The following is a 27,369-nucleotide window of genomic DNA, read 5'->3' on the forward strand; positions in this document are numbered from 1 at the left end:
TGGCCAAAGTACTGGAGTTTCAGCTTTAGCATCATTCCTTCCAAAGAACACCCAGGGCTGATCTCCTTTAGAATGGACTGATTGGATCTCCTTGCAGTCCAAGGGACTCTCAAGAGTCTTCTCCAACACCACAGTTCAAAAGCATCAATTCTTCGGCGCTCAGCCTTCTTCACAGTCCAACTCTTACATCCATACATGACCACAGGAAAAACCATAGCTTTGACTAGACGGACCTTTGTTGGCAAAGCAATGTCTCTGCTTTTCAATATGCTATCTAGGTTGGTCATAACTTTCCTTCCAAGGACTAAGTGTCTTTTAATTTCATGGCTGCAGTCATCATCTGCAGTGATTTTGGAGCCCCCAAAAATAAAGTCTGACACTGTTTCCACTGTTTCCCCATCTATTTCCCATGAAGTGATGGGACCAGATGCCATGATCTTCGTTTTCTGAATGTTGAGCTTTAAGCCAACGTTTTCACTCTCCTCTTTTACTTTCATCAAGAGGCTTTTTACTTTCATCAAGAAAGTTCCTCTTCACTTTCTGCCATGAGGGTGGTGTCATCTGCATATCTGAGGTTATTGATATTTCTCCTGGCAATCTTGATTCCAGCTTGTGCTTCTTCCAGCCCAGCGTTTCTCATGGTACTCTGCATAAAAGTTAAATAAGCGGGGTGACACTATGCAGCTTTGACGTACTCCTTTTCCTATTTGGAACCAGTCTGTTTTTCCATGTCCAGTTCTAACTGTTGCCTCCTGACCTGCATATAGGTTTCTCAAGAGGCAGGTCAGGTGGTCTGGGATTTCCATCTCTTTCAGAATTTTCCACAGTTTATTGTGAGCCACACAGTCAAAGGCTTTGGCATAGTCAATAAAGCAGAAGTAGATGTTTTTCTGGAACTCTCTTGCTTTTTCCATGATCCAGCACATGTTGGCAATTTGATCTCTGATTCCTCTGCCTTTTCTAAAACCAGCTTGAACATCAGGAAGTTCACGGTTCACGTATTGCTGAAGCCTGGCTTGGAGAATTTTGAGCATTACTTTACTCGCGTGTGAGATGAGTGCAATTGTGCTGTAGTTTGAGCATTCTTTGGCATTGCCTTTCTTTGGGATTGGAATGAAAACGGACCTTTTCCAGGCCTGTGGCCACTGCTGAGTTTTCCAAATTTGCTGGCATATTGAGTGCAGCACTTTCACAGCATCATCTTTCAGGATTTGAAATCGCTCAACTGGAATTCCATCACCTCCACTAGCTTTGTTCGTAGTGGTGCTTTCTAAGGCCCACTTGATTTCACATTCCAGGATGTCTGGCTGTAGGTGAGTGATCACACCATCGTGATTATCTTGGTCATGAAGCTCTTTTTTGTACAGTTTTTCTGTGTATTCTTGCCACCTCTTCTTAATATCTTCTGCTTCTGTTAGGTCCATACCATTTCTGTTAAAAAATACTATATTTTAACTGACACGTCAGTTAAAATATACTTAATTTTGTATTATCATTTTTAAATTTTTATTCGTGAATAGTTGGTTTACAGTGTTGTTTCTATTGCACAGCAAAGTGAATCAGTTATACACATATATATATCCACTCTTGAAAATTTTAGATTCTTTTCCCATATAGGTCATTGCAGAGTATTGAGTAGAGTTCCCTGTGCTTTAAAATAGGTCCTTATTAGTTATCTCTTTTCTATATAGTAGTGTGTATATGCCAATCCCAATCTCCCAGTGTATCCCTCCCCTCCTCCCCACTTCCCCCCACCCCCGCCCTGGCAACTGTAAAAATAGACTTTGAAACAAAAAAAAAGCATTGCTAGAGATCAAGAAAGTTACTAGGTCATTTTTTAAAAGTTCAGTTCACCAGAAAGATATAATAAATCTAAACTCCACATGTCTCAAAACATAACTTCAAAACACTTGAAGCAGATACTCAGAGGACCACAAGTAGAAGGAGACAAATCTACTGTCTTTAATAACACTCTCTCAAGCAGACAGAAAATCAGCAAGACTATATAGTTTTCATTGCCCCATGGAGTAGCCACCAAGGCTCATGTAGCTATTTAAATTAAAATTTTTTTAATTAAAAATGCAGCTCCTTTGTCACACTCGCCACATTTTAAGTGCTGATAACCACATGTGGGTTAGTGGTTATTGTATTTAATACCATAGATATAGAACATTTCATCACTGCAGAAAGTTTTGTTAGACAACTCTGCTACAGACAGCTTGAACACAATTAACAGGCTCAATATAATTGATATATGTTGAACATCCCACTAAGAAAAACCTCGTCCAGCCCTATGGAACATTTATGAAAAATTACCATATTCTAGGGCTTAAAGCAAATGTCAACAAATATGTTAGAAATTGATAACAAATAGATATTTAAAAACAAATAAACAAGTACATAGGCCTAGACATTTTAAAATACACTTCTGAATAATCTAGGGTGAAAAAAATCACAATGAAATTTAGTAAATACTTAGATTGAATGATGGGCTTCCCTGGTGGCTCATCAGTAAAGAATCCACCTGCAATGCAGAAGATGTGGGTTTGATCCCTGGGTTGGGAAGAGCCTCTGGAGAAGGAAATCACAATCCACTCCAGTATACTTGCCGGGAAAACCCCATGGTTAGAGGTGCCTAGTGGGCTATAGTCCATGGGGTCACAAAGAGTCAGACACAACTTAGTAGATAAACAAGAACAACAGATTGAATGAGGATGGAAAAAAAAAAATAGTGGTAATAAAAGCTGAAGTGTAGTTATAAAAAATTTTTATTGGATTATAGTTGATTTACAATGTTGTGTTAGTTTCAGATGATTCAGTTATGTATATACATATGTTCATTCTTTTTCATCTTCTTTTCTCATATAGGTTATCACAGAATTTGAGTAGTTTCTTCTGGCTATACAGTAGGTCCTTGTTGGTTATCTATCTTTTATATAGTAGTGGTGGGTGGTGGTTTAGTTGCTAAGTCGTGTCCAACTCTTGTGACGCCATGGAGTATAGCCTGCCAGGCTCCTCTGTCCATGGGATTTTCCAGGCAAGAATACTGGAGTGGGTTGCCATTTCCTTCTCCAATATATGGTAGTATGTGTATGTTAATCCCAAACTCCACCTCCCCATGCTTCCTCTTTGGGTTTCAATATCTGTAAGTCTTGTTTGTTTTATAAATAAGTTTATTAGTATCATTTTTAAAAATTAGATTCCACATATGAGTGATATCATATGGTATTTATCTTTCTCTGTCTTTAGTGTGATCATCTATCTCTAGGTGCATCCATTTTGCTACAAATGGCATTATTTTGTTCTTTTATGACTGAGTAAATGTTCCATTATATGTATGTGCCACATCTTCTTTATCCATTCCTCTGTTGATGGACATGTAGGTAACTTCCGTGTCTCAGCTACTGTAAATAGTGCTGCAGAGAACATTGGGGTGCATGTATCTTTTCTAAGTATGGTTTTATTCAGATATATATGCCCAGGAGTGAGATTGTTGGATCATAAGGTAGTTCTGTTTTTTAGGGAATCTCCATACTGTTCTCTATAGTGGTTGTACCAGTTTACATTCCCACAAACAGTGTAGGAGGGTCCCTTTTTCTCTACACCCTCTTCAGCACTTACTGTTTGTAGATTTTTTTGATGATGGACATTTTGACTCATGTAAGGTTATACCTCATAGTTTTGATTTGCATTTCTAGTGATAATTAGTGATGTTGAACATTTTTTCATATGCTTTTTGGCCATCTGTATATCTTCTTTGGAGAAATGTCTATTTGGATCTCCTCCCCATTTTTTGATTGGGTTGTTTGTTTTTTTGACGTAGAATTGCATGAGCTGTTTGTATATTTTGGCGATTAATCCCTTGTCAGTCAGTCACTTTGCAAATATTTTCACCCATTTTGTGGGGACAGGCCAGGCATGCTGCTCAGCATTTTTGAATTCACAGGACAGCCCCCAACAACAAAGAATTATCTATTCGAAATATTGATAGTGCTTCCATTGACAAACTCTACTTTAGATGCTTATGTTATAAAAGAAGGGAGGCTGAAAATTGAGTTGAACATTTACACCTTTAGAAGTTGGGTAAATAGATAATAAATAAAGTCAAAGAGCATAGACAGAAGGAAATACTAAATGTATGACCAGAAACTAATGAAAGAGAAAATTAAATAAAATACAAAGAATCAACAAAGCCAGGAGTTGGCTATTTGAAGAGACTATCAATAAAATTGATAGATTCAAGCAAGACTAACCAAAAAAAGACTCAACTATTGCTAGGAATACACAAGTAACATAACTACAATTATAGCAGATATTAAAAAGCTGAAATTTTCATGAGTAACTTTATGGAAAATTTTGAAAAATTGGATAAATTCCTAGAAAAATACAACTTTTGAAGACTAACTTTAAAAAAAGAAATCCAAATAGTCTTTTAATCATTGAAGAAATTGAATAGTTTCAAGTCTTTCTATAATAAAACAGTAGTCCTGATAGACAAAAGCAAGTTTTTCCAAGCATTCAAGGAACAAATAATTCCCAGCTTACACAAATTATTTTTATATTACTTATTTTTTTTATTGAAGTACAGTTGATGTATAATATTGTATAAATTACAGGTGTATAATATAATGATTCACAATTTTAAAGGTTATATTCCACTAGTAGTTATTATAAAATATTAGCTATGTTTTCCATGTTATACAGTATGTCCTTGTAGTTTATTTTGTACATAATAGTTTCTAACTTTTACTTCCCTACCCCAATATTGCCCATCCCATCTTCCCTCTCCCCACTCGTAACCACTATTTTGTTCTCTATATCTGTGACTCTGTTTCTTTTTTGTTATATTCACTAGTTTGTTGTATTTTTTAGATTCCTCAAATATGATATCATATAGTATTTGTCTTTCTCTGTGTGACTTATTTCAGTTAGCATAATGTTGTTATCCATCCATGTTGTTGGAAATGGCACAATTTCCTTCTTTTATGGCTGATAAGTATTCCATTATACAAACACACACACACACACACACACATGTGTATATATATATATATACATATAGATGACATCTTTATACATTCATTTGTTGATCGACACTTAGGTTGCTTCTGTATCTTGGCAATTGTAAATAATGATGCTACGAACACTGAGGTACATGTATCTTTTCAAATTCATGTTTTTGGTTTTTTTCCAATATATACCTAGGAATGGAATTGGCAGGTCATACGATAGTTTTATTTTTAGGTTCTTGAGAAACCTCCATACTGTTTTTCACAGTGGCTGCATCAACTTATGTTTCCATCAGCAATATTTGAGGATTCCCTTTTCTTCACATCCTTTCCAGCATTTGTTATTTGTGTTCCTTTTTATAACTCTTCTGATAGGTGTGCGGTGATAGCTCATTATAGTTTCAAAAATTTGCATTTCTCTGATAATTAATGATGTTGAACATCCCTTTGTGTGCCTGTTGGACATCTGCATGTCTTCTCTGGGAAAATGTCTATTCAGGTATTCTGCCTATTTTTAAATTAAATTGTTTGTTTTTTTGATGTTGAGTTGTATGAGCTGTTTATATATTTTGGGTATTAACCCCTTATTGGTGATATCATTTGCAAGTATTAAGTACGTCTTTTCATTTTGTTGATGGCTTCCTTTGTTTACACAACTCACAAACTTACATAACTCTTGAGAAATAAAAGAGAAAATATTACTTAAGTCATTTTTTGAAACTAAACTAGCCAAAACCAATTAAGCCAGATCAGAGACATAAATATTTCATGTAATTATCACTCATTAATTAACAAATGTGAATGCAAAATATCCACCAAAATGTTAGCAAACTGAACCCAGCAAAGGATAAAAAGATGGAATATCATGACCAAGTTGGGCTTATTCCAGGAATGCAAGGTTGATTCAAGATATGAAAAATCTAAACATTCATCACTTTACTATTTTAAAGAAATATGGTCCTTTCAATAGATTAAGGAAAACCCATTTAATAAAGCTAAACAACTGTTCATGGGAAAATTCCTCAACTCCATCAAGGAGAATTTGAAAAACAATAATATGTTAAAATTATTTCCTTTAACATCACAAACAAGACAAAGTTGCACTTCTATTCAGTAATTTACTAAAAAGCCTGGCCAGCGCAAGAAGATACAAAAATAAATAAAAGGGGCTAGATTTGGAAAGAAAGAAATGAAACTGCCATGTTATGATTACTTATATAAAAAACTCAAAATAATCCATAGCAGATTATTAGAATTAGGAAAAAAATTTAGTGAGGATGATGGATGGGTATGAGTTATAAAAGCCAAATGCATTTCTGTGTACCAGCAACAAATAAAAAAGAGAATGCAATGAACATTGGGGTACTCGTGTCTCTTTCCCTTCTGGTTTTCTCAGTGTGTATGCCCAGCAGTGGGATTGCTGGATCATAAGGTATGTCTATTTCCAGTTTTTTAAGGAATCTCCACACTGTTCTCCATAGTGGCTGTACTAGTTTGCATTCATTTTGATATTTGGCAAATCTAATACAGTTATGTAAAGTTTAAAAATAAAATAAAATTAAAAAAAAAAAAAAAAAAAAAAAAAAAAGAGAATGCAAAATTTTAAATGTAGGAATAAATTTAACAAACATTGCAAATATCTTTATGTATAAAATAATTTTATTAGAACTCATTTTAAAAGATGTAAATACAAGGTGAGACATACTATGATCTTTGCTTTAAAAGACTCAATTTGTTAAAGATGTTATATTTCTCCCCAAAATTATAGTTTTGATGCACTTATAATCAAAATCCCAACAGGTTGATTCTAAAATATTAATATATGTGCAACAGCAAAGGGACAAGACTAGTCAAATCCCTCCAAAGTGAGAGGTCTTTCTCTACTGGGTAACACGTTAGTATGAAAATATAGTGATTTTAATAGTGTGGTATTGGTGCACAGATAGGCAAATGGACTAAAGAACAGAATAGAGTCCAAAAACAGACCCCTACATGTATGGGAACATAACTAAGTTGAAATCATAAAACAAAGGAGAAGGAATGGTATATTCAGTGAATGATCTAGGGACAATCCACTATCTATGGAGGAAAAAAAGCCTAAATGCATCCCTAAACTCACACTATACAAAAAATTAATTCCATATGGGTTAAAGATATAAAAGTCTGAACTTTAAATATGAAAAAAATGTGGGATGATGCCTTGATGATCTCTGAATAAAGGGGAATTTTTTAAACAAGATAACAAAAGGCTTAAGGTTCAAGATAACAGAAACTTAAAGAAACTTTTCATAGTTTCTGCCTTAAATTTGAGAACTTTTATTCCTTTTTACACCATAGAAAAGAATGAAAGACAAGTTACAAACTGAAAAAGGTTTCAGAATACATATTACCTTAAAATTATTAGAGTACATAAAGCATGCCTTTGAAGGAAAAAACATGTAATTCAATTTTAAAAGGGAGGAAATGAGCAGTTATTTCACAGAAGAGATCTGAATGGCCAGTAAGCGTATCAAAAGATGTTCCATCTTATTAGTAATCTTGAAAATGGAAATTAAAACAACAACTGGGCACCATTGCACACCCGCCATATTAAATGCAATATGGCCATACTGAATGTTGTTGAGGGTGTGGAGGTTAGAAGCACATGCATTGATAATAGGCTTCTAAACCAACACAGTTACTTTGGAAAGCAACATGTCACTCACTGATCATTGATCCTGAACATTCCCAAGGCTATGCCTATCTGGTTTTGTACCATCTTTCTTTGGTTCTGCTTCTGTCCTCAGCCTAGTTGGTCAGTACGTGCCATCAGTTTTTCCTCAAAAGTGTTTCTTGGATCGGTCCTTCCTTCTAGCTCCTAGCCACCCTGTTACTCAGGCATCCGTCCTTCCAGGTTCCCACCGCACTGCTAGACAGCTTGCTTCCCTCTAGCCCACACCACATACTGCTTTTCTTCGGGCTACCGCTTTCATCATCTCATTTCCTTCTCCTGACATCTGTTGCTTTTCAAGGCCAGACTTTCCATCTGTGCTTCTCTCCATCAGTAATCTCTCTCTTACCAGAGAGATTTTTGGCCTCTAGCTTTTTGCCCTCAGCACAAGTGCTCTACATTTTGGAAAGCCCTCCTCTTAATCCTCTTGTGTCAAGCACCATCTCTGTATGAGGAGCCAGAGGAAAACAGTACACAAGTCACACCTTTCACTGCCTTTTTCAATTTAAGCTGGCTTTTGGCCCGTTGCTTAACTGAAACTGCCTCTCTAGGTCAGTAATGATTTCAAACCCAGCTGAAGCCCTTTCTCACTCCACAATGTTCCTTGACATTCACTCTTGTTTTATTGTGAAATTACATCATGTAGGCAAAACCATGTATAACACATGCACATAGCTTAAGAATAATAATGAATTCAACACCTACATCTTATCACCCTCATCATAAATATAACACCATTGGTAAATCTGAAGCCCCTGATGAAAGAGAACAATGTGAGCTCAGCCCCCAGCCGTCCTGCTTATCCTCCATGCTGATGCCCCTGGAAGCCCCCCCCAGGCCTCCCATAGCCCATTTATCTAGAATCTCCTCTCCTGCTATGATGGCCAGCTAAAAACAGGGGATCACATTTGCCTCTGGGACTAATGGGAGGGTTTCACACCATGTTTCCAGTCTGAGCTTCCAGAAATAAGTTCCTGCCTTTGTAGTCAGCCTGCAAGTGACTCCAGTCCAAGAAAAGGGCGACTTTTCACTCTCTTCGTATTTAACTTAAAAGTGATCACCATGTGAGGAATCGTACAGTCTGCTTCTATTTGCAGTTTAATTTAGTCCAATTTCCTGAGATACGTTACCCCATAGAGAAATGAATTGGGCTGCCTTTTCATTTCAATTTTGAGTGTTATAAAACTTCTAGTACTGTTTTTATGTTATTATAGAAGAATTCCAGTTACCTTATTTTAGATTCATTCTTTTTAAGGCATCTTCTCAATGTCTCAAATTCAGTGGAGGGCGTCAGGCTTTTAGATATTCAGTGTGAACTAACCTGGCTTCTAAAGGAATCAGTGGAAAGTTATAGGTACACATCTGAACCTGAGTTAGGATGACATCTGCTTGCTTCATATAGTGATCTGATTTATCCACATGTTTGTATTAATTAAGATTTCCCAACTCCCCCAAAGCTAGCTATCTACTAAGGGCCAGACGTTAAAGAAATTGACAATTTTTTAACGTCTGGCCCTTAGTAGATATAGCTAGCTTTGGGGGAGTTGGGAAATCTTAATTAATACAATCGTGGATAAATCAGATCACAGGGAACTGTGTTCAATGTTATATGGCAGCCTGGATGGGAGGAGAGTTTAGGGGAGAAGAGATACATGTATATGTATGGTCAAGTCGTTTTGTTGTTCACCTAAAACTATCACAATGTTGTTAATTGGCTATACCCCAAAACAAAATAAAAAACTTAAAATTTTTTAAAAGAAGAAATTGACTTTAAAAGCTGTCCTGTTTTAAAAACATTTCTGAAGAGCTTTGAAGCTGATTGTAAGGGAGATTTCACAGCCCACCTGTTCGGCAGCATGTAGCAGTGGAGACACCTTCTGGAGCTTTTATAGAAGTGGTCATTTATCATGGAAATCTCTCTGGAGAGCTTCAAGGTAGACTCTGGGCACACCCCTCCACTCTTACCTTCCAGCAAAACTGTAGGAAGTCACTTCAGGGGCAAGGTCAACTGTGTCTTGCTTTCCATATTTAGATACAATCAGAATGGGTCCCTCCTCTTCCAGAGAAAGCTTTTAGACAATGCACTGTATGTTCCTTATGTTGTAGATTCCATTACTTTTACAATAAAAAAAAAAAAAAAGCCTACTATATGAGTCACTGCCTTGGGCATGGCCTGGCATGAAGTAACCAAGGAGGAGCCTTCTCCTGTTGTCCAGGAAAGTGTTAAGAGCATCAGCTTTGGAGCCAGGCTGACTTAGCTCAGCCACTGACTTACTCTAGTTTTGTCATCTGAAGACTGAAGACCGTCATCATACCTACCTCATCAACCTGTTGTGAAGATTTAACTAGGCAGTCCTTGAAAAGGAAGTGAAAGTATTATTCATTCAGTCATGTCCGACTCATTGCCATCCCATGGACTGTAGCCCACCAAGCTTCTCTGTCCATGGACTTCTCCAGGCAAGAATTCTGGAGTGGATAGCCATTCCCTTCTCCAGGGGATCTTCCCAACCCAGGGATCAAACCCAAATCTCCTGCATTGCAGGAAGATTCTTTATCACCTGAGCCACCTGGGTCAGGAAGATCCCCTGGAGAAGGGAATGGCTACCCACTCCAGTATTCTTGACTGGAGAATTTCACAGACAGAGGAGTCTGGTGGGCTTAAGTTCATGGGGTTCCAAACAGTCAGACACAACTGAGCAACTAAAACACTGGCAGTCCTTAGAAAGTGCTTAATGTGATAGTTGAGAGAGAGTAAGAGATGCTAATTGTTGGCTACGGTTACTTTATTAGGGCCTGTCTTAGTCCATTCGGGCTGCTAAAACAACTATTGCAGACTGGGTGGCTTAAAACGACAGACATTTATTTCTTACAGTTTTGGGTAGGCAAGTTGTTCTTAAAGAACCATGGTGATTCGGTGGATAGCTGCAGGGAGATCCATTGTTCTGGAAGCAGCAGTTCCTTTTGAGAACCTTTAAAAACAGTATAAGTAACTTGAGGTCTCGGCTGTTCGGTTGTGTCTCACCAACGTCCAGCTTAGAACAGGTAGGCCAGTTGGAAGCGTTCTGGGACATAACAGAGGGCTCAGGCAGGCTGCTTTCCGTGTCAGAAAGTGTGTAGGTGCCAGATGGAAGCAGATGATGGTGATGACAGTGATGGAGACCAGAGAAGCAATGAGCTGGGAGTCAGGGCTGGCCACAGTGGAGGTACGCACGACAGGAGGGCGGGGATAGCAGCCACAGTGGCAGGAGAGGTGCTCGTCCTGCTGCCGCTTGATTTTTAGTGTCTTCACATGCCTCTTCCTCTTGGTATTGGGCAGGGAAAGTTGCCAAATGTAAGGGGAACATAGGTGATTGTAGTGTGGCCCCTCCGGCCTCCTATTTCCATCCCCTCTACCTAGCCAGCCACTCAGCCTTGCTCATGGACAGGCTGGGGAGGCGGCAGCAGTGGGGCTGGACCTTGGGCTGCGGTCTGTCAGGATGAGCTCCTCGTCCCAGGGCCATGGTCCTGCCATCCCACCTCCTAATCTGCACAGGACCGTCCCGCTCCACCTCCATCTCCATCTCCATCTCCACCTCCTTGACTAAGGCCACCATTATCTTTTGTCTGAATGTCTAACACTGTTTTCTGTGTGGGCTTCCTGATTCTTATTTTGTTAAAAAAAAAAAAATCATATAAAAACAGAGAACATCCCATTGGGTTATATTTTCCATCACTGCTTACGGCATGGTTCACAGGTTTGGTCGTGCTAGGGCTATTCCCTTCAAATCCCTGCCCCTTTCTACAGCCCAAATGAACTTACTGATCATTTCACTTCCCCATTTAAAACGTTTTAGAAGACTCCCCATTTTCCTGAGGATAAAGTCAGCTCCTTAGTGAGACATACGAGGCCCTTCAGGGTCAAGCCTTCTGCTCCCCGCCCTCCCCTTATTTTGAAAACAAAATGAGAAAACGACCCACAGCAGTCTCTGGTGTCCCATCAGTGCTCCTAGCGTGGGTTCAGAGGTCCAGCTGGAGTTCCAGCAAGTCAAGGCTGTGAATGTGTGCTGTTTGACAAGACTGATTTCATTGTCAAGGTATTTTCTCCTACAATTATACCTCCTACTTCCATTGCTTTAATTTATAATCTGTGCTACATTAAGCAAACCATACATCTTTACTTGTTAGATCTTATCAGGTGGTTTTTTACATTCCCATTCTTCCTCTCAACTATCTGACCTACGCTTCTCTCAATTTCTTAAACCACCCTCTCTCTTTCCTTCCTTCCTGCCCTTCCTCCAACACTGCACCTCGAAAACTGCCCTAGATTAGATAGGCTCCCCCACCCCAGTTCCTGCTTCTAAATGGAGCAGATTATAATCATCACTTTAAATCACATTAAAAGTAGGCAAATTTCGGAGCCTCTCTGAGCACAAACACAAAGCCTCAGCCACGTTTCCATATTTCTTGCCCGGCTTTGTGGTCTTACACTTGCTGATCTTTCCACATTGGGAAGCAAATGACAGACGAAACAGATGGGACTTGCTCAGCACCTTCCCCATCAGCACTCGCTCTGCCACATGAGTGGGCGAGGCGGACTGCAGACATGCACACAGGGAAGACAGCCTGCCTTAGCCCTTCATTGTGGCCCAGAAGGCAGATTCCCACTGGCCACCCATGCTGAGGTGGGACACAACTGCATAGTTGAGACTGTAGGAGATGAGACGCATAACCTCCTCGGCAGCTCAGGGCGGGTGAAGCAGCTCCCCCTGAGCCAGGGCAGTGCTCAGAGAAAGGTGTAACCAGCACCCACAGCACCCAGGGGTGGGCGCATCGTCCCAGTGCACCTAGCCTGTGCAGCACCAGCCTCTGCTGCTGTCAGTAATTTCAAAAAATATTAAGCGTGCGCCAAACAAAACGTACCTGCAGGACCTTTTTATCCAGCCAGTGGCCATTTTCACCCTCTTATATGGACGCTCCCAGAATCCAAGTTTCGATGAATCCGCAAATTAAAAGTCGCTGTCTACTACAAGGGTACCCCTCTTTTTCAAGACCTTGTCTGCACTGCAGAGACTTCAGGGGCTGTGCAACGTACACCATTCCATCTCCAAATGTGGTCTAAACCATGATACACAGCATTACCTGAAACACCAGCCTGTCCTTTGGGGTTTTGTTTTGATGGAACACTGCATCCAGGTGAAGGGAGACCAGGAAAGAAGAGAGGTGGAATTCTTTTAATTTGTAACACAAAAGATTGCATCGATCGTAACTTACCCATGAATTGAAAATAAAATATGGAAAGGGAAATCGCTGAGCCCAAACCAACGTGGCTGACGAACAGTGTGTCTGACATTCACACAGCCCTGTCACCGCTGAGGGGAGGGTTTCTTTGCTGGCTCCTTCAGCAATCCTGACATGGGCAGCTCTGCAACTGGAGCAGTATTGATTTTCCTTGTTTGCCACGCATTCTCTTTTAAAAATAACTGAATCTAATCCTGTTTGGGTCAGCATAACAGGAAAGTAATCATCTGTTCCTGAGAGCAAAATGAAATTTGATCCAAAAAACTCTCCCAACATTCTATTTCAATTCTTTGAAGCAGGTTTTCCATTTTAATGATAAGTTAAAGCCTTCATTATGATGAAGCTTTCTCTGTCTGCTGCCTGTTAGCAGTGGGTCAGCTTTGCTAGTCTCCTTTGTTTGTTTCCAAAAGACCTCTTGCTTCCCCGATGTCCAGGCAGCATTGTCAGCTGAGGTGTTGTTTTCCCTCAGGTCTGCAGACGCTCTACAGCTTCATATTTTTACTTTTCAGATATTCCCATATGCTTTTTCCCCCTATCCAAACCACATCCCAGGGGGGTGCAAATTTTGGATGAGAGTGCTGTTATGTGGGGCAGGGACCTGCAGAGTCTCCCCAGAGAGTCTGCTGCCTGGGGTGATTTAATAAATGCTCCGAATCACCCTCTGCTGGTCTTCACTGTCCCGAGCTGGTTAGACTGAGTGACAGCCCCACATTAATTATCAGCTCCAGCCCTTCACTGTCCTCTGGCCTTTCCTACCCACAATGGGTCCAAATTTGGCTCTACATTAGAATCAACCTGGGAAGACATTAAACATCTAACTCCTGGGCCCTACTGAGACCTGAAGAATCAGAATTTATCCAAGGATGAGGTTCCGGAGTCTAATGAGCCTCCCAGCACCCAGTCCCTCTGTCCTTTGCCTAGAATGGTATGATTTCAGCCCAAGATAATGTCAGCCAGAGACACCTGACCTGAAAGGAGCCAAATGGAAACTTGTGGAAGATAAAAAGAGCTTTTCCACGCTCTTATGAGGCCATCCTGGATGGGGATGGGGTGGAGGTGGAGGTGCAGAAGAGCCAAATCACCCTGCATGTTGCCTTCCTGTTCTTGTTCAACCCTCCATCCATCCATCCAGTCAGACCTGTACTGAGCTCATGCCCCGTATCTAAGATCCTGGGCTTTGTGAGTGGTGAAGAGGAAAGACCTTGAACTCTGCCCTCCAAGAGCTCACAGTGCTTGGGTGGTGCTAGCCCAGTGTTTCCTCAAGAGGAAACCGAACTGGTCTCTCTTTTAGAAAAGAGTAAGCAGGAGTCAACTCAAGTCTTCACCAGGCAAGAAAGTAATGACGTTAATTTTTCCCATCATGCTGATTTTTCTAAATGTGGTAGATAAAACTAGTTTTTAATTTACTGTAATGATACAAGGTTTTCCTTGAAAATAAGCCTACTGATTAACACCACAATGTGCCTTCACTTCATACTCATTTGAATAGTTACAATTTAAAATACTGAATACCAAGTATGGGTGAAGATGTGGGCCAATCAGAACTTTCATCACTGTGGGTGATAATGTAAACTGGTGTAAAGTCACCTTGGAAAATGGGCACTTTCCTATAATTTTAAACATACGTATACCATACAGCCCAGCAGTTCCCTTTCTTGGAATTTACCTGAGAGGAATGAAAGTATAATGTCCACAGAAAGACATGTACTCATTTGTTGTTAGCAACTTTATTTATAGTATTAAAAGCTGGAAAAAGCCAAGGCGTCTTATCAACAAGATGGATAAACACTCTAGTCATCACACACACTGTGGAATACTGCTCAGTGATGAAAAAGAAGAGACTACTGCCCCTTGCAACAGTATAGATGATTCTCAGAACCACTATGCTGAGCAAAAGAAGTCAGACACAGAAGAGTACATATTTAGGATTCCACTTACATGAAACTGTAGGCACAGCTTAATCTACAGTGGTAGAAAGCTGATGAGTGTTCATCTGGAGCCAGGGTTGGGGGTTGACTGGGCAGAGGCACAAGGGAACTTCTTAAGATGATGAACATTTTAAGTGCGGTATACATTAATAAGGTAATGATTATACTGGGAAGGTGTATATATATATGCAAAAATTCATCAAACTGTATGTTTAAAGTGAGTGCATTGTGAATGTTAGCTGTACCTCAATAAAATGGATTTATTAGGTGATACTCAACAAGGCAGAAATCATGAAGTCGGAGGGTAGTGGAACATCTGAAGTTTAGGAAATGGCATTCAGGTGAAGTGGACAGTATCCTAAAAAATGTGCACGTGAAATGCTGTGAAACTTCAGAGGAAGATGGGAAGTGGTGGGAGCTTCATAAAACAGATAACATTTCTCCTGAACCTTTTAAGAAAACATAGACAGCAGATGGGGTCAGAATGAATATCTAAGTGAAATTGGGTTGAAATTAATATCAGGGGCCTGAGATGGGAGAGGGGAGGTATCCTTAAAAAAGCCCCTGCACCCTGGGAAAACTAAGAATGGGGGTGACCCCACCACTTTGGCCTTTGTGAGGTCCATTCTGTGAAAACTGAACATAAGACCTGGACATAAGGCCTTTAGTACCAGCTGGTGCAGTCACCCGCTTTCCCCCTCGGCCCTTGGGGGCTCTGAGAACTGGAGTGGTAACAGAGCAAACTGGCCAGGCCAGGACCAGGGTGAGGCAGTCAAGCCACCCAGAGCAAGCATGATGGGAGGCAGGGTCCCACAAAGGCTAAGCCCTCACTAACAGGACTTGAGAGTGCGTGCCTCGCAACCTTACCCTGCTTTCTGCTCCGCCGGGAGCAGGAGTCCGAGTGACTCATTAATTCCTAGCTGTGCCTGCGTGCCCCTGCAGGCCATGCACTGTGTTAGAGGGCGTATTAGATACAAGTCCCCAGCGAGCTCACAGTCTAGCAGGAAGGGGGAGAACAGTGTGTGAGGGGAAGCCCGGAGGCCACGGGTTCTCAGAGAAAAGACACTTGACCCATATTGGAAGGGGCTGATCAGAAAACTTTTGGAGAAAGTGAAACCTCAGTTATGAAGTGAGGAAGGTCAGTCCAAGAGAGGGGTGGGGCAGTCCCGTCTCGACCTACCTGGTCTAGGAGTTAACAGTTTGGCCTCCAAGAAAGAGCCCACCAGGCACTGACCTGCAACAGCTGATGTGACTGTGTTCCCCCGTCCACCCTATGTTTTGTAGGTTTGCGCTGTCCCAGGGGGAGTCCACCCCAGTAACCCTGGCATCTGGCAGCTCGGCTGCAGTCCCAGCAATAGAGTCCCCCGAGATCGACCTAAGTGATTTTGTTAAGTAAGTGCAAACTCAAAGCCACAATGTGTTTCTTTAAATAGCATTCTTTTCTCTACACTGAATTATATTCTCAAACGCATTCTTCATATCCTTCATTTATTCTTCCAGCAGTTTAATGAGTGGCTCCTCTGTGTTAGAGTCTTTGCTGGGCATCTGTCTGGGATCCAGAGTTAAAAATCATCTCTGCTCTTAGAGAGTATAGCCTCCTGATTCCTGAGGGACTGAATCCTTCCCGTCATGTTGCCTTCTCCATCCGCCTAAGGTCTGCAGCCAGGGTCAGGTCAAGTTTATTTAGAAGGCAGAGAAGGATGTGACAATTGGCCAAACCTGGTAGTCTCACAATAAAAATGTGCTAATAAATGATGAAGCTTAACATTGAGCACGCGGGGGCACATCCAAATTGTCTGAAGGGTTGCCTGAGCTTTTGAGAACTTCTGTAAGTCAGATAAAGGCTTCATAGGCCAGGAAAAAAGGGCTGGGGCCTCTGGAGAATTGGCCAGTCTGAGGCTGTAGACTGGGTGTTTGGGGGCAGGCAGTGACAGAGCACTGACCAGCTTGAGAAAAGTGTCTCTTGAGTGGGAGCCTCACTGACTCTTTGGGGCGCAGCAGAGGAGAGAGGAAGGCAGGGCCAGCATGCAGCTGAAGGCTGTGTTGTGATGGCGGCTGAATGAGTGACTCTCCACATTTCATTAAACTCCCTAGGACTATTATTGTGGATGAAGATGTCGGATCTGAAGAAAGAGAAAACAAAAAAGCACAAGTGCCCCCTCTGGCCATCTCAGATGTACGGTTTCCTTTCCCTGGGGCGAGTGGGCTATGAATCTTTTTCCAGGTCACTTCCCAACCAAACACCCACAGAACCATCACCTCAGTGACAACCCAGACACCTCAGCACATAGACTTTCTCTGTAACGGAAAAGCCAGTTACCCCTGACCTTGGCCGTCATGCATTCTTCCCAGCCCCTAGATAGAGGCTACAAAATGAGAACTGTCTTACATGGTGGAAAAAAAAAAGAGAGAGAAAGAGAGTTTATAAATTCATACTCTTAAATTCTCCTTCTAGAATGATGGCCTAAGGAAATAATCAGGAATGATTATTACAATATACAATACAATATGTATATTGTATATACATAGATGTATATACAAAGATGTATGTTAAAACACTTTAGAAATAGCAAAAAAAAAAAAATTGAGAAAGTAAATTGCTTTGTGTCCATGATGATCTGCAACCTTTTAAAACAGGATTTGTCTCTATAGTGGCAGAGTGGGGGGAAGCAAGCATTTTCACACTTTGTAGATAGGGGTGTGAATTAGTGGAGCCTTTATGACAGGCAGTTTCACAGGTGTATCAAAATTTAATGGACAAAGAAATGGCAACCCACTCCAGTATTCTCACCTGGAAAATCCCATGGATAGAGAAGCCTGGCAGTATACACCATGGGGTTGCAAAGAGTTGGACATCACTTAGCAACTGAGCACATCAAAATTTAAAATACACAGTTCCTCTACTACAGTACTATTCTACACATATACTTTTAGGTTTACATAATGACATGTAACTATCCTTATACATAGCAGCTTTATTGGAAAGAGGAAGAAAATTGGGAACGACTTAATTCTCCCAATGAGAGACTGGTTGAATATATTACATTTGCACAAGGCAATATGATGAAGTCCTTTTTTTTAGAAAATGAGAGCTTTTTTTCCTTTTAATTGATTTTGAGCAATCCCTGATAGTGGAGGTGATGGAATTCCAGTTGAGCTATTTCAAATCCTGAAAGATGATGCTGTGAAAGTGCTGTACTCAATATGCCAGCAAATTTGGAAAACTCAGCAGTGGCCACAGGACTGGAACACCTGTTACTTCAGGTGTTTCTTGACTTCCTACTTTTGCATTCCAGTCCAAAGATGGCCCGATAAAGGACAGAAATGGTATGGACCTAACAGAAGCAGAAGATATTAAGAAGAGGTGGCAGGAATACACAGAAGAACTGTACAAAAAAGATCTTCATGACCAAGATAATCACGATGATGTGATCACTCACTTAGAGCCAGACATCCTGGAATGTGAAGTCAAGTGGGCCTTAGAAAGCATCACTACGAACAAAGCTAGTGCAGGTGATGGAATTCCAGTTGAGCTATTTCAAATCCTGAAAGATGATGCTGTGAAAGTGCTGCACTCAATATGCCAGCAAATTTGGAAAACTCAGCAGTGACCACAGGCCTGGAAAAGGTCAATTTTCATTCCAATCCCAAAGAAAGGCAATGCCAAAGAATGCGCAAACTACCACACAATTGCACTCATCTCATACGCTAGTAAAGTAATGCTCAAAATTCTCCGAGCCAGGCTTCAGCTATACGTGAACCGTGAACTTCCTGATGTTCAAGCTGGTTTTAGAAAAGGCAGAGGAACCAGAGATCAAATTGCCAACATGTGCTGGATCATGGAAAAAGCAAGAGAGTTCCAGAAAAACATCTACTTCTGCTTTATTGACTATGCCAAAGCCTTTGACTGTGTGGATCACAATAAACTGTGGAAAATTCTGAAAGAGATGGGAACACCAGACCACCCGACCTGCCTCTTGAGAAACCTATATGCAGGTCAGGAAGCAACAGTCAGAACTGGACATGGAACAACAGACTGGTTCCAAATTGGAAGGAGTACGTCAAGGCTGTATAGTGTCACCCTGATTATTTAACTTCTATGCAGAGTACATCATGAGAAACGCTGGACTGGAAGAAGCACAAGCTGGAATCGAGATTGCCGGGAGAAATATCAATAACCTCAGATATGCAGATGACACCACCCTTATGGCAGAAAGTGAAGAGAAACTCAAAAGCCTCTTGATGAAAGTGAAAGAGGAGAGTGAAAAAGTTGGCTTAAAGCTCAACATTCAGAAAACGAAGATCATGGCATCCAGTCCCATCACTTCATGGGAAATAGATGGGGAAACAGTGGAAACAGTGTCAGACTTTATTTTTTTGGGCTCCAAAATCACTGCAGATGGTGACTGCAGCCATGAAATTAAAAGACGCTTACTCCTTGGAAGAAAAGTTATGACCAACCTAGATAGCATATTCAAAAGCAGAGACATTACTTTGCCAACAAAGGTCTGTCTAGTCAAGGCTATGGTTTTTCCTGTGGTCATGTATGGATGTGAGAGTTGGACTGTGAAGAAAGCTGAGAGCCAAAGAATTGATGCTTTTGAAGTGTGGTGTTGGAGAAGACTGTTGAGAGTCCCTTGGACTGCAAGGAGATCCAACCAGTCCATTCTGAAGGAGATCAGCCCTGGGTGTTCTTTGGAAGGAATGATGCTAAAGCTGAAACTCCAGTACTTTGGCCACCTCATGCGAAGAGTTGACTCATTGGAAAAGACCCTGATGCTGGGAGGGATCGGGGGCAGGAGGAGAAGGGGATGACAGAGGATGAGATGGCTGGATGGCATCACTGACTCGATGGACATGAGTCTGAGTGAACTCCGGGAGTTGGTGATGGACAGGGAGGCCTGGCGTGCTGTGATTCATGGAGTCGCAAAGAGTCAGACACGACTGAATGACTGAACTGAACTGAACTGATACATTAAGTAAAAATACTACATGTTCCGTTTTTTAAAGTATTTTAAATTATGCTTGTAAAGAATATTTAGTCATATGGGAAGGTGTCAGTCATGCTATAATGTTAACTGAAAAATCAGAATATAAATGTATTTGTATATACTCACACTATGCACACACACATATATATTTAAATCTGCAGAATAACCTAATGATTGATTTGTATTTTGATCTTTTAACCTTTCTATTTATTTTTAAGATGTCATAGAAAATTTAAGAATATAGAAAAATGAAAGCAAAAATTTTCTAAATCCCACCATTCATGAAAAACTTTAGCATTTACCCTCCCAGATATCTCTATTTGCATATGAAAATCTGAGTTAATTTATACACACTCACACTTGCAGGTGTGATACCTAGGCATATGTAATGTCACACATATGAGATGAAATGGTTGCATGGCATCACCAACTCGATAGACATGAGTTTGAGTAAGCTCCAGGAGTTGGTGATGGACAGGGAAGCCTGGCCTGCTGCAGTCCATGGGGTCTCAAAGAGTCGGACACAACTGAGTTACTGAACTGAACTAAATATTACACAAATGGAACTGCTTTTTTACTGATGATATCAGTAATGCACGTCATCCTTGGTTCATAAATGCACACTGCATCATCCTCCACAGGTAGAGGTACCACACACACTTCACTTAAAGTGACCCCCCTACCTGCCTAGTGATAGGCATTTAGTTTACTTCCAGAGTTTTGCTATTATAAATAACACTGCAGTAAACATCCTTGTACATACATCTTGGATGCTTGCCCAGTTATCTCGGAATGGGGGGCGGGGGGCAGGGGATGGGTGGGGGGCAGGGGGCAGGTGGGAGGGGAAAGGTGCTATTTTAAAATATATGCAACCTACTTCATTTTTCTGTCAGTGAAGGGGAGAAGCACATTGATGACAAATTATGAATGCTTACAAGTTTTTCCTCACACCTCGAATCCCTAGGGATCGAGAATGAACTCTGCTGAAACAGAAAGAATAGACGTGAACCAGAGCCACAGGGAGTTTCATGAATCCCCATGGAGCTTTGAGCGGGATGAAATGTTTTCCATTGGGGTAGAAGAAGTAAGTTAACACCTCATGGGCCCTAAAGCCATCTGATATTAACTCTTTTTACTGAGCACCTGCCCCCAAGTTAGAAATTGAAAATTTCCCAAGCACCATTACTGCCTTATCATCATATATTTTCAGAGTGCTGAGTTAGTCACCTTTCGTAGAATCAAGAAAGGTAAAGTGAAGAGTCAGTCTGTAAGCTGGCTGAACTTTAGCCTACCCTTTGCAAAAGACCTTCCTGTGGAATGACTTTCTCTGCAGGTGTTTGATATTTTGCCCCTCTATGGAGTGCTGCGGCCACACAGTAGCCACCAGATATCATTCACCTTCTATGGACACTGTGACATCATTGCGCAGGCTAAGGCTCTGTGCGAAGTGGAAGGAGGACCCACCTATGAGATCATACTAAGGGGAGAGGCCTCCCTGGTCAACTACTCCTTTGACACCAAGGATATTAACTATGGATTACAGGTATTGCCAGCCATCAGGAGGAGATTTTTCTGGGTTTGCCTTCAATATTGGTCAAAGTCCTTGTGCTCTCATCTCTCCTGGAACCTCAGTCTTCATAGTCTCACCATCACCCCTGTCCTTGATCCCTAATCTGCTTCCTAACCCTGATCATCCTTCTACTGCCAACCACGTGCCAGACATTTTCACTTGCTTTTCTTATTGTATCCTCAAATTCTGCATGTTAGACCCTAAAATTTGGATCTTTATTCTCAATCCAAAAGCCCATTCCAGGCTCTTTATTTCTTTCCGTAGGACTCCTCCTTTCTCAGCCCCTTGAGTTTACGACCTCTACGGAATTTTCCACTGCACTCTGTCCCTCGCCTCCCCACATCCTTACACCCTCCAGGGTTTGTTCCTTCATCAAACATAATTCTTCTGAGCTGGTTTTCCTTTCCCATCACCAATACAGTTATCACACTCCAGGATCTCATCAAGCTATGCCTAAATTACTACTCAGACTATGATGTGTGTACGAATCACCTGGAGTCCTGTTCAAGTGCAGATTCTGATTCAGTAGGTCCATGATGGAGCCTGAGACTCTGCATTTCTAACAAGCTCCCAGGTGATGTCGACGCTGCTGGTCCACGGACCCATGAGACAAGGGATTACAATGCATTCCTGGCTTCTACCTATAACCCATCTAAATATCACTGTCAGATAGATTTCCCCCAGATTACATTTTCATGCCATCAATCCCTGAACAGTTAACCCCAGTGGCATTTGGAAAAGCAGCATAGAGAAGAAAACATTGTTCTGTGGTCAGAAGAACTGGGAGGTTATCTTACTTTTACTTCCTACTGACTGTGACTGTCACCTAACCTCTCAAAGTCTCAGCATCCCTCACCTATAAAATGGGAATGGGGTAGCAATTCCTATTTCACCAAGTGGTCAGTACTATGCCTGGATCGGAGAATGCATTCAATCATGAGTCACTCTGTGGATCAGAGCCAGGTTCCTCCACCTGAGTAAGGGTATCCTAAGTCCCTCTATTAACTGATGCTCCCTATATATTGAACTTTATTTCTCATGATTTCCCATTATAAACCATTTATTCGTTTATAGTCAGACTGGTTTACCCACTAGCCCTAATGCACCCCAGCCCTTCCTGCCTCCCTCTTTCCTGTTGTATTATCCCTTTCATTCTCCACTCTGCCAACTCCAAACTCACACATACTCTAAGACCCAGCTCAGCTCCATCCCTCTGTTACCTTCCTCCTACACTACATTCTCTTGGCTATACTTAAGTATAGTCTTTGCCATAATATAATAATATAATTTACTTTCTAAATCTTGCTTTGGAAGAATTGTCAATTCTATGTCTGTACAGCTTCTCTTCCCAGTTAGAATTAGTGTTATGTACTCAGATACTGTATCTCCTACCAAATTTTAATGGGGATTAGACTCCCCATTATATAGCCACTGCAGTGGCACCCCACTCCAGTACTCTTGCCTGGAAAATCCCACAGATGGAGAAGCCTGGTAGGTTGCAGTCCATGGGGTCGCTGAGGGTCGGACACAAGTCGCTGAGCGACTTCACTTTCACTTTTCACTTTCATGCATTGGAGAAGGAAATGGCAACCCACTCCAGTGTTCTTGCCTGGAGAATCCCAGGGGCGGGGGAGCCTGGTGGGCTGCCGTCTCTGGGGTCGCAGAGAGTCTGACACGACTGAAGTGACTTAGCAGTAGTAGCAGCAGCAGCATGTATTATTACTGAATTGCATGTGTACATGTATATTAATAAGTTAAAGACTGTGCTGAAAATCAAATTCACCCAACACCTATTGACACTTTGTGTATCATGTTGACTAAATAGAATTCTCTTTCACTCCTTATCTCCAAGGTCTTCTGGGCGATTGGTTCTGGCTCAGCTCAGAGTGCTTCCTTTGAATCAGCTAGTTCTTGCCCCAGTTTATTCTAAGAGCCCCTTAAGTGGCTTCAGTTTGTGATTATTGGACCTTTTGGGTTGTGTTAGCAAAATCCCAGGAAAAAGAACATGTCTGGCCTATTACTCCCATGTCTCTCTGTAAAAATAGAAACATTCACTCTAGAATTCTGAACTCAAATCTTATCCAAATCTTCTTAATGTAAAAAAGCTTACTTTAAGATCCTCTAATATGAATTCCTTGTGGTAAAGAAACAGAGGTCTAGGGAGGTTACCCACAGCTGTACTAAACTAAATTAGTTGTTAGAAGACCTAAGACTAGAGCCAGACTGCAGGGTCCAGTGCTCCTCCCACCCAGTAGTCACCTGGTTGTGATACTAAAATGTGGATTGGCCCACATCTACCCCCTGCAGGAGGGCATGGCAACCCGCTCCAGTATTTTTGCCTGGAGAATCCCATGGACAGAGCAGCCTGGCGGGCTACAGTCCATGCAGTCTCAAAGAGTCAGACACAACTGAACCAACTTAGTACACGGCACACACCTCATGGAAAATGAAATACATGTACGTGAGGCATGCTTGTCTATTCACCTTGGTCAGAATGACGCCAGAATCTCGGAGGGTGGGTGGCAGGGGAGTCACTCATCTCCTTTTTCTCCTCTCAAGCTGTTTGACCTGGTCACAGAGAAAGAAATCACTCTCAAGAACACTGGGAAAGTTGGCTTTGAGTTCAGGGTTCTGACTGACCCCCAGTCTTCAGCAGACAACCTTCTACCAGGAGTGCCACTCATCCAGCCTCTCTCAGTAAGTAGCCTACCCCACACCCACCCATGACAGCCACCGATCATGGTAGGAGGGGCCCAAACTCAAACCTGTAAGCCACACCCTGGTGTATATAAAATGGTATATAACAGTATATAAAGTTTCATTTTATACATTTTTTATTTCTGTGTTATTGAAGACACAAGATTTAATGACTATTAAGTGTTCTTCCTGGACTGTGTATTTTATCTATTTTAAATAACCACTTTCTTCCCTTTTAATGCTTTTTACTTTGAATTATTCTTTGTTTATTAATATTAATTCACAATATTAACATCGCATCTTTTGAAGTAGCACAGTAGCTGTCTTTCACAAGGTTTGGTATGTTGTTTATACTGTGATTTGGTTCTATACATTTTATAGTAATCATGACTGTATCTTTTTCTTGGTTATATGTTCATTCCATCATTCTGGCTTCCCTGGTAGCTCAGCTAGTAAAGAATCTACCTGCAATGCAGGAGACCCTGGTTTGATTCCTGGGCTGGGAAGATCCCTTGGAGAAGGGATAGGCTACCCACTCCAGTGTTCTTGGGTTTCTATGGTGGCTCAGACAGTAAAGAATCCTCCTGTAATGCAGGAAACCTGGGTTCAGTCCCTGGGTTGGGAAGATCCGCTGGAGGAAGGCTTGGCAACCCATTCCAGTATTCTTGCCTGGAGAATCCCCATGGACAGAGGAGCTTGGCAGGCTCCAGTATTCTTACCCGTGGAGAATCCCCGTGGAGAGAGGAGCGTGGTGGGTTACAGTCCATGGAGTTTGCAAAGAGTCAGACATGACTGAGCGACCAAGTACACAGCACACCTTCATTCTGAGGATCTGTGTCTTTCATTTCTTATCTCTTCAAGTATTGCTTCTACCCTACTTTCTCTAGTCTTTCTCTAGTCTGCTAAAGCAAACGTTAGACATATGTTGGACCTTCTCACTCTGTCCATGTTTCTTAACCTATATTTCACATGTGTATCTCTTTACTCTTTATCTCTCTGTGCTGTTTTCTATATAACTACCTCAGCTCTTTTAGTTACCTAATTTTCTTTTCAATTGAGTATAATCTGTTTAACCCTACTGTCTTAATTTCAGAAATTCCATCTGATTCACCACTTTCACTTGGGATTTTAATTTCTTCATTTATCACTAGTCATTTTGTACATTCTTTTAAATTTTTCTGATTGAGTTATTATTATTCCTATTTATGTGACTGTTGACTCTCTTTCATTATCACTGCTTTCCCTGTATGGTTTGTAATGTTTGGCGTGGGGTCATCTTTAGCTGAGAGTGTTCTCCCTGGGAGAGCCTCATTCACCCTGGATTGTAATGTGACGCTTCCAGGAGTGTTGCGCTTGTTTTTGCCAGGTACCTCAGGGGGTCAGATTTTGAGTTAATATTTTGACCTGGATTAACCACAGTGATCTGTCGGTGTACATTAAGACTCCATAAGTTTGCATGACTCAGGCTTTTTCTTGTCTTCGTTCTCTAATTTTTCCTCAAAGAATATACATCAGTTGTAAACATCAAAAGACAATAAAATATGTTTAAAAATTATTAGAGTTCCCTTCAAAGATGACTTTTAAAGCACTTCTAAATAACTTGAATCTATAATAGCATTTTCCCTGGTTTATATTCTAGGCTGATTTGCCTTTTCTGGTAGTTTTTTTTACCATAAAATTCTCCCACTTTTATTTTCTGATTACTGACCTAGAGTTTTTATTTTGTGACCTTATTCACAATTTTTAAGATTTATTATATGATATTTGATGTATGTAGAAGATATCCATATCACATGTGTTTGACTTACAGAGCATAAAAAAAAAAATGAGTACCCCACCTACCACCCATCTTCAAACTCAGAACATCACTAATATTTTTGAAATCATTTGTGTGTTGGTGCATGCAGTTCAACATACTACAATCTACCCAGGCTCTTTTTGCCTCTCATACTCCTTCTGGCTACCCCCGGGCCTGCAACCACTAGTCTGAATTACATGTTTGTCATTCTCTTTGTAAAATACAGTTCTATTACATATGCATGCATCTTTACATCAAGTACTTTTAGTTTATTAATTTATCAAAACTTCTAAGCACCTGCAATGACCAGGTATTTTTCTAGAACTTGTAGTCGAATAGTAAACAAAACATACAGATATACCTGCCCTCATGGAGATTTCATTTTATGGAATTTTGATTTATCTTGAGCTTTATAAAAATGTCCTCAGTACCTGTAATTTGTGCAATTTTTCCCCCTAATATTTTGTTTTTAAGGCTAGTCTACACTGTTGCATGTAGATATAGTTCATTTATTTTCACTAATGTACATTACTCATTTTGTGACTACTACATGGAAGGTAGTTTTCCTTTTCCCTGTCAAAACACATTTGGGGATTTCCCCCCCCGCCCAAGTTTTGCTGTTAAATAATTCTGCTACAGATACTCTTGTACCTGTGTCCCTGCCAACAGGTGGAAGAGTTTTCACAGAGAATTTTCCTAGGAGTGAAATCTTGAAGTCATAGGCTATGCATTTGTTCAACTTTATAAGGAGGTGCTAACACAGTTTTCATGGTGATTTTTCCTGTGAAAAATCTGGTGATTTCCCACCAGATGTAAATGAGTTTCTTTTGGTTCATAGTCTCACTGAAATTTGGCAAAGTTTGCCAATCTTATGGTTAAAATTTTTTTCATTATGATCTTGATTTTCATTTCCCTGATTACTTATGAGAATAAGCAGCTTTCACTGAGTTGACTTGCTGTTCCGTTTTCCTCTTTTATGAAATGCCTGCCCATATATGCTTCCTATTTTTCTATTGTCTGTCTTTTTCTCACATCTGCATAGGAATGAATCTTGGGAGAGGAGTGTGAGTGGACACTATGGCATACACTAAGCCCTTGGGGTTATTATTCAGTGCATCAAACTGCTGGAAGCAAGAGTCTATTGTAAATTTTACTTAAAGTTCTCTCTGATCTTTCTGCCACATAGGGTTTTATCAGTTCCCATAAAGAGCAAGTATTGAAGGTTTATTACTTACCTGGAGTGCCTGAGATCTTTCAAAGAAGTTTCCAGATACAGATTGCCCACCTGGACCCAGAAAATATTACTCTGAGTGGAGAGGGAATCTTTCCCCGAATCTGCCTCGATCTCCCCAGGAACCTCAAAGGTGCTTCTACCCTCTGTAATATTTC

At 40.9% G+C, this 27,369-nt stretch overlaps 1 protein-coding gene across 1 annotated transcript in view; it reads left to right on the forward strand.

The window, feature by feature from the left end:
- Window positions 1-27,369, forward strand: part of HYDIN (HYDIN axonemal central pair apparatus protein) — a 419,919-nt gene that overhangs the window by 287,203 nt on the left and 105,347 nt on the right. Inside the window, 6 exon segments of the mRNA XM_055554109.1 lie at window positions 16,209-16,316; window positions 17,019-17,105; window positions 20,888-20,999; window positions 21,249-21,458; window positions 24,045-24,182; window positions 27,167-27,344. Of these exon segments, the coding sequence (XP_055410084.1) occupies window positions 16,209-16,316; window positions 17,019-17,105; window positions 20,888-20,999; window positions 21,249-21,458; window positions 24,045-24,182; window positions 27,167-27,344 (833 nt within the window).

Source organism: Bubalus kerabau, chromosome 17 (genome assembly GCF_029407905.1).
Source record: "Bubalus kerabau isolate K-KA32 ecotype Philippines breed swamp buffalo chromosome 17, PCC_UOA_SB_1v2, whole genome shotgun sequence".
NCBI classification, from domain to species: domain Eukaryota; kingdom Metazoa; phylum Chordata; class Mammalia; order Artiodactyla; family Bovidae; genus Bubalus; species Bubalus kerabau.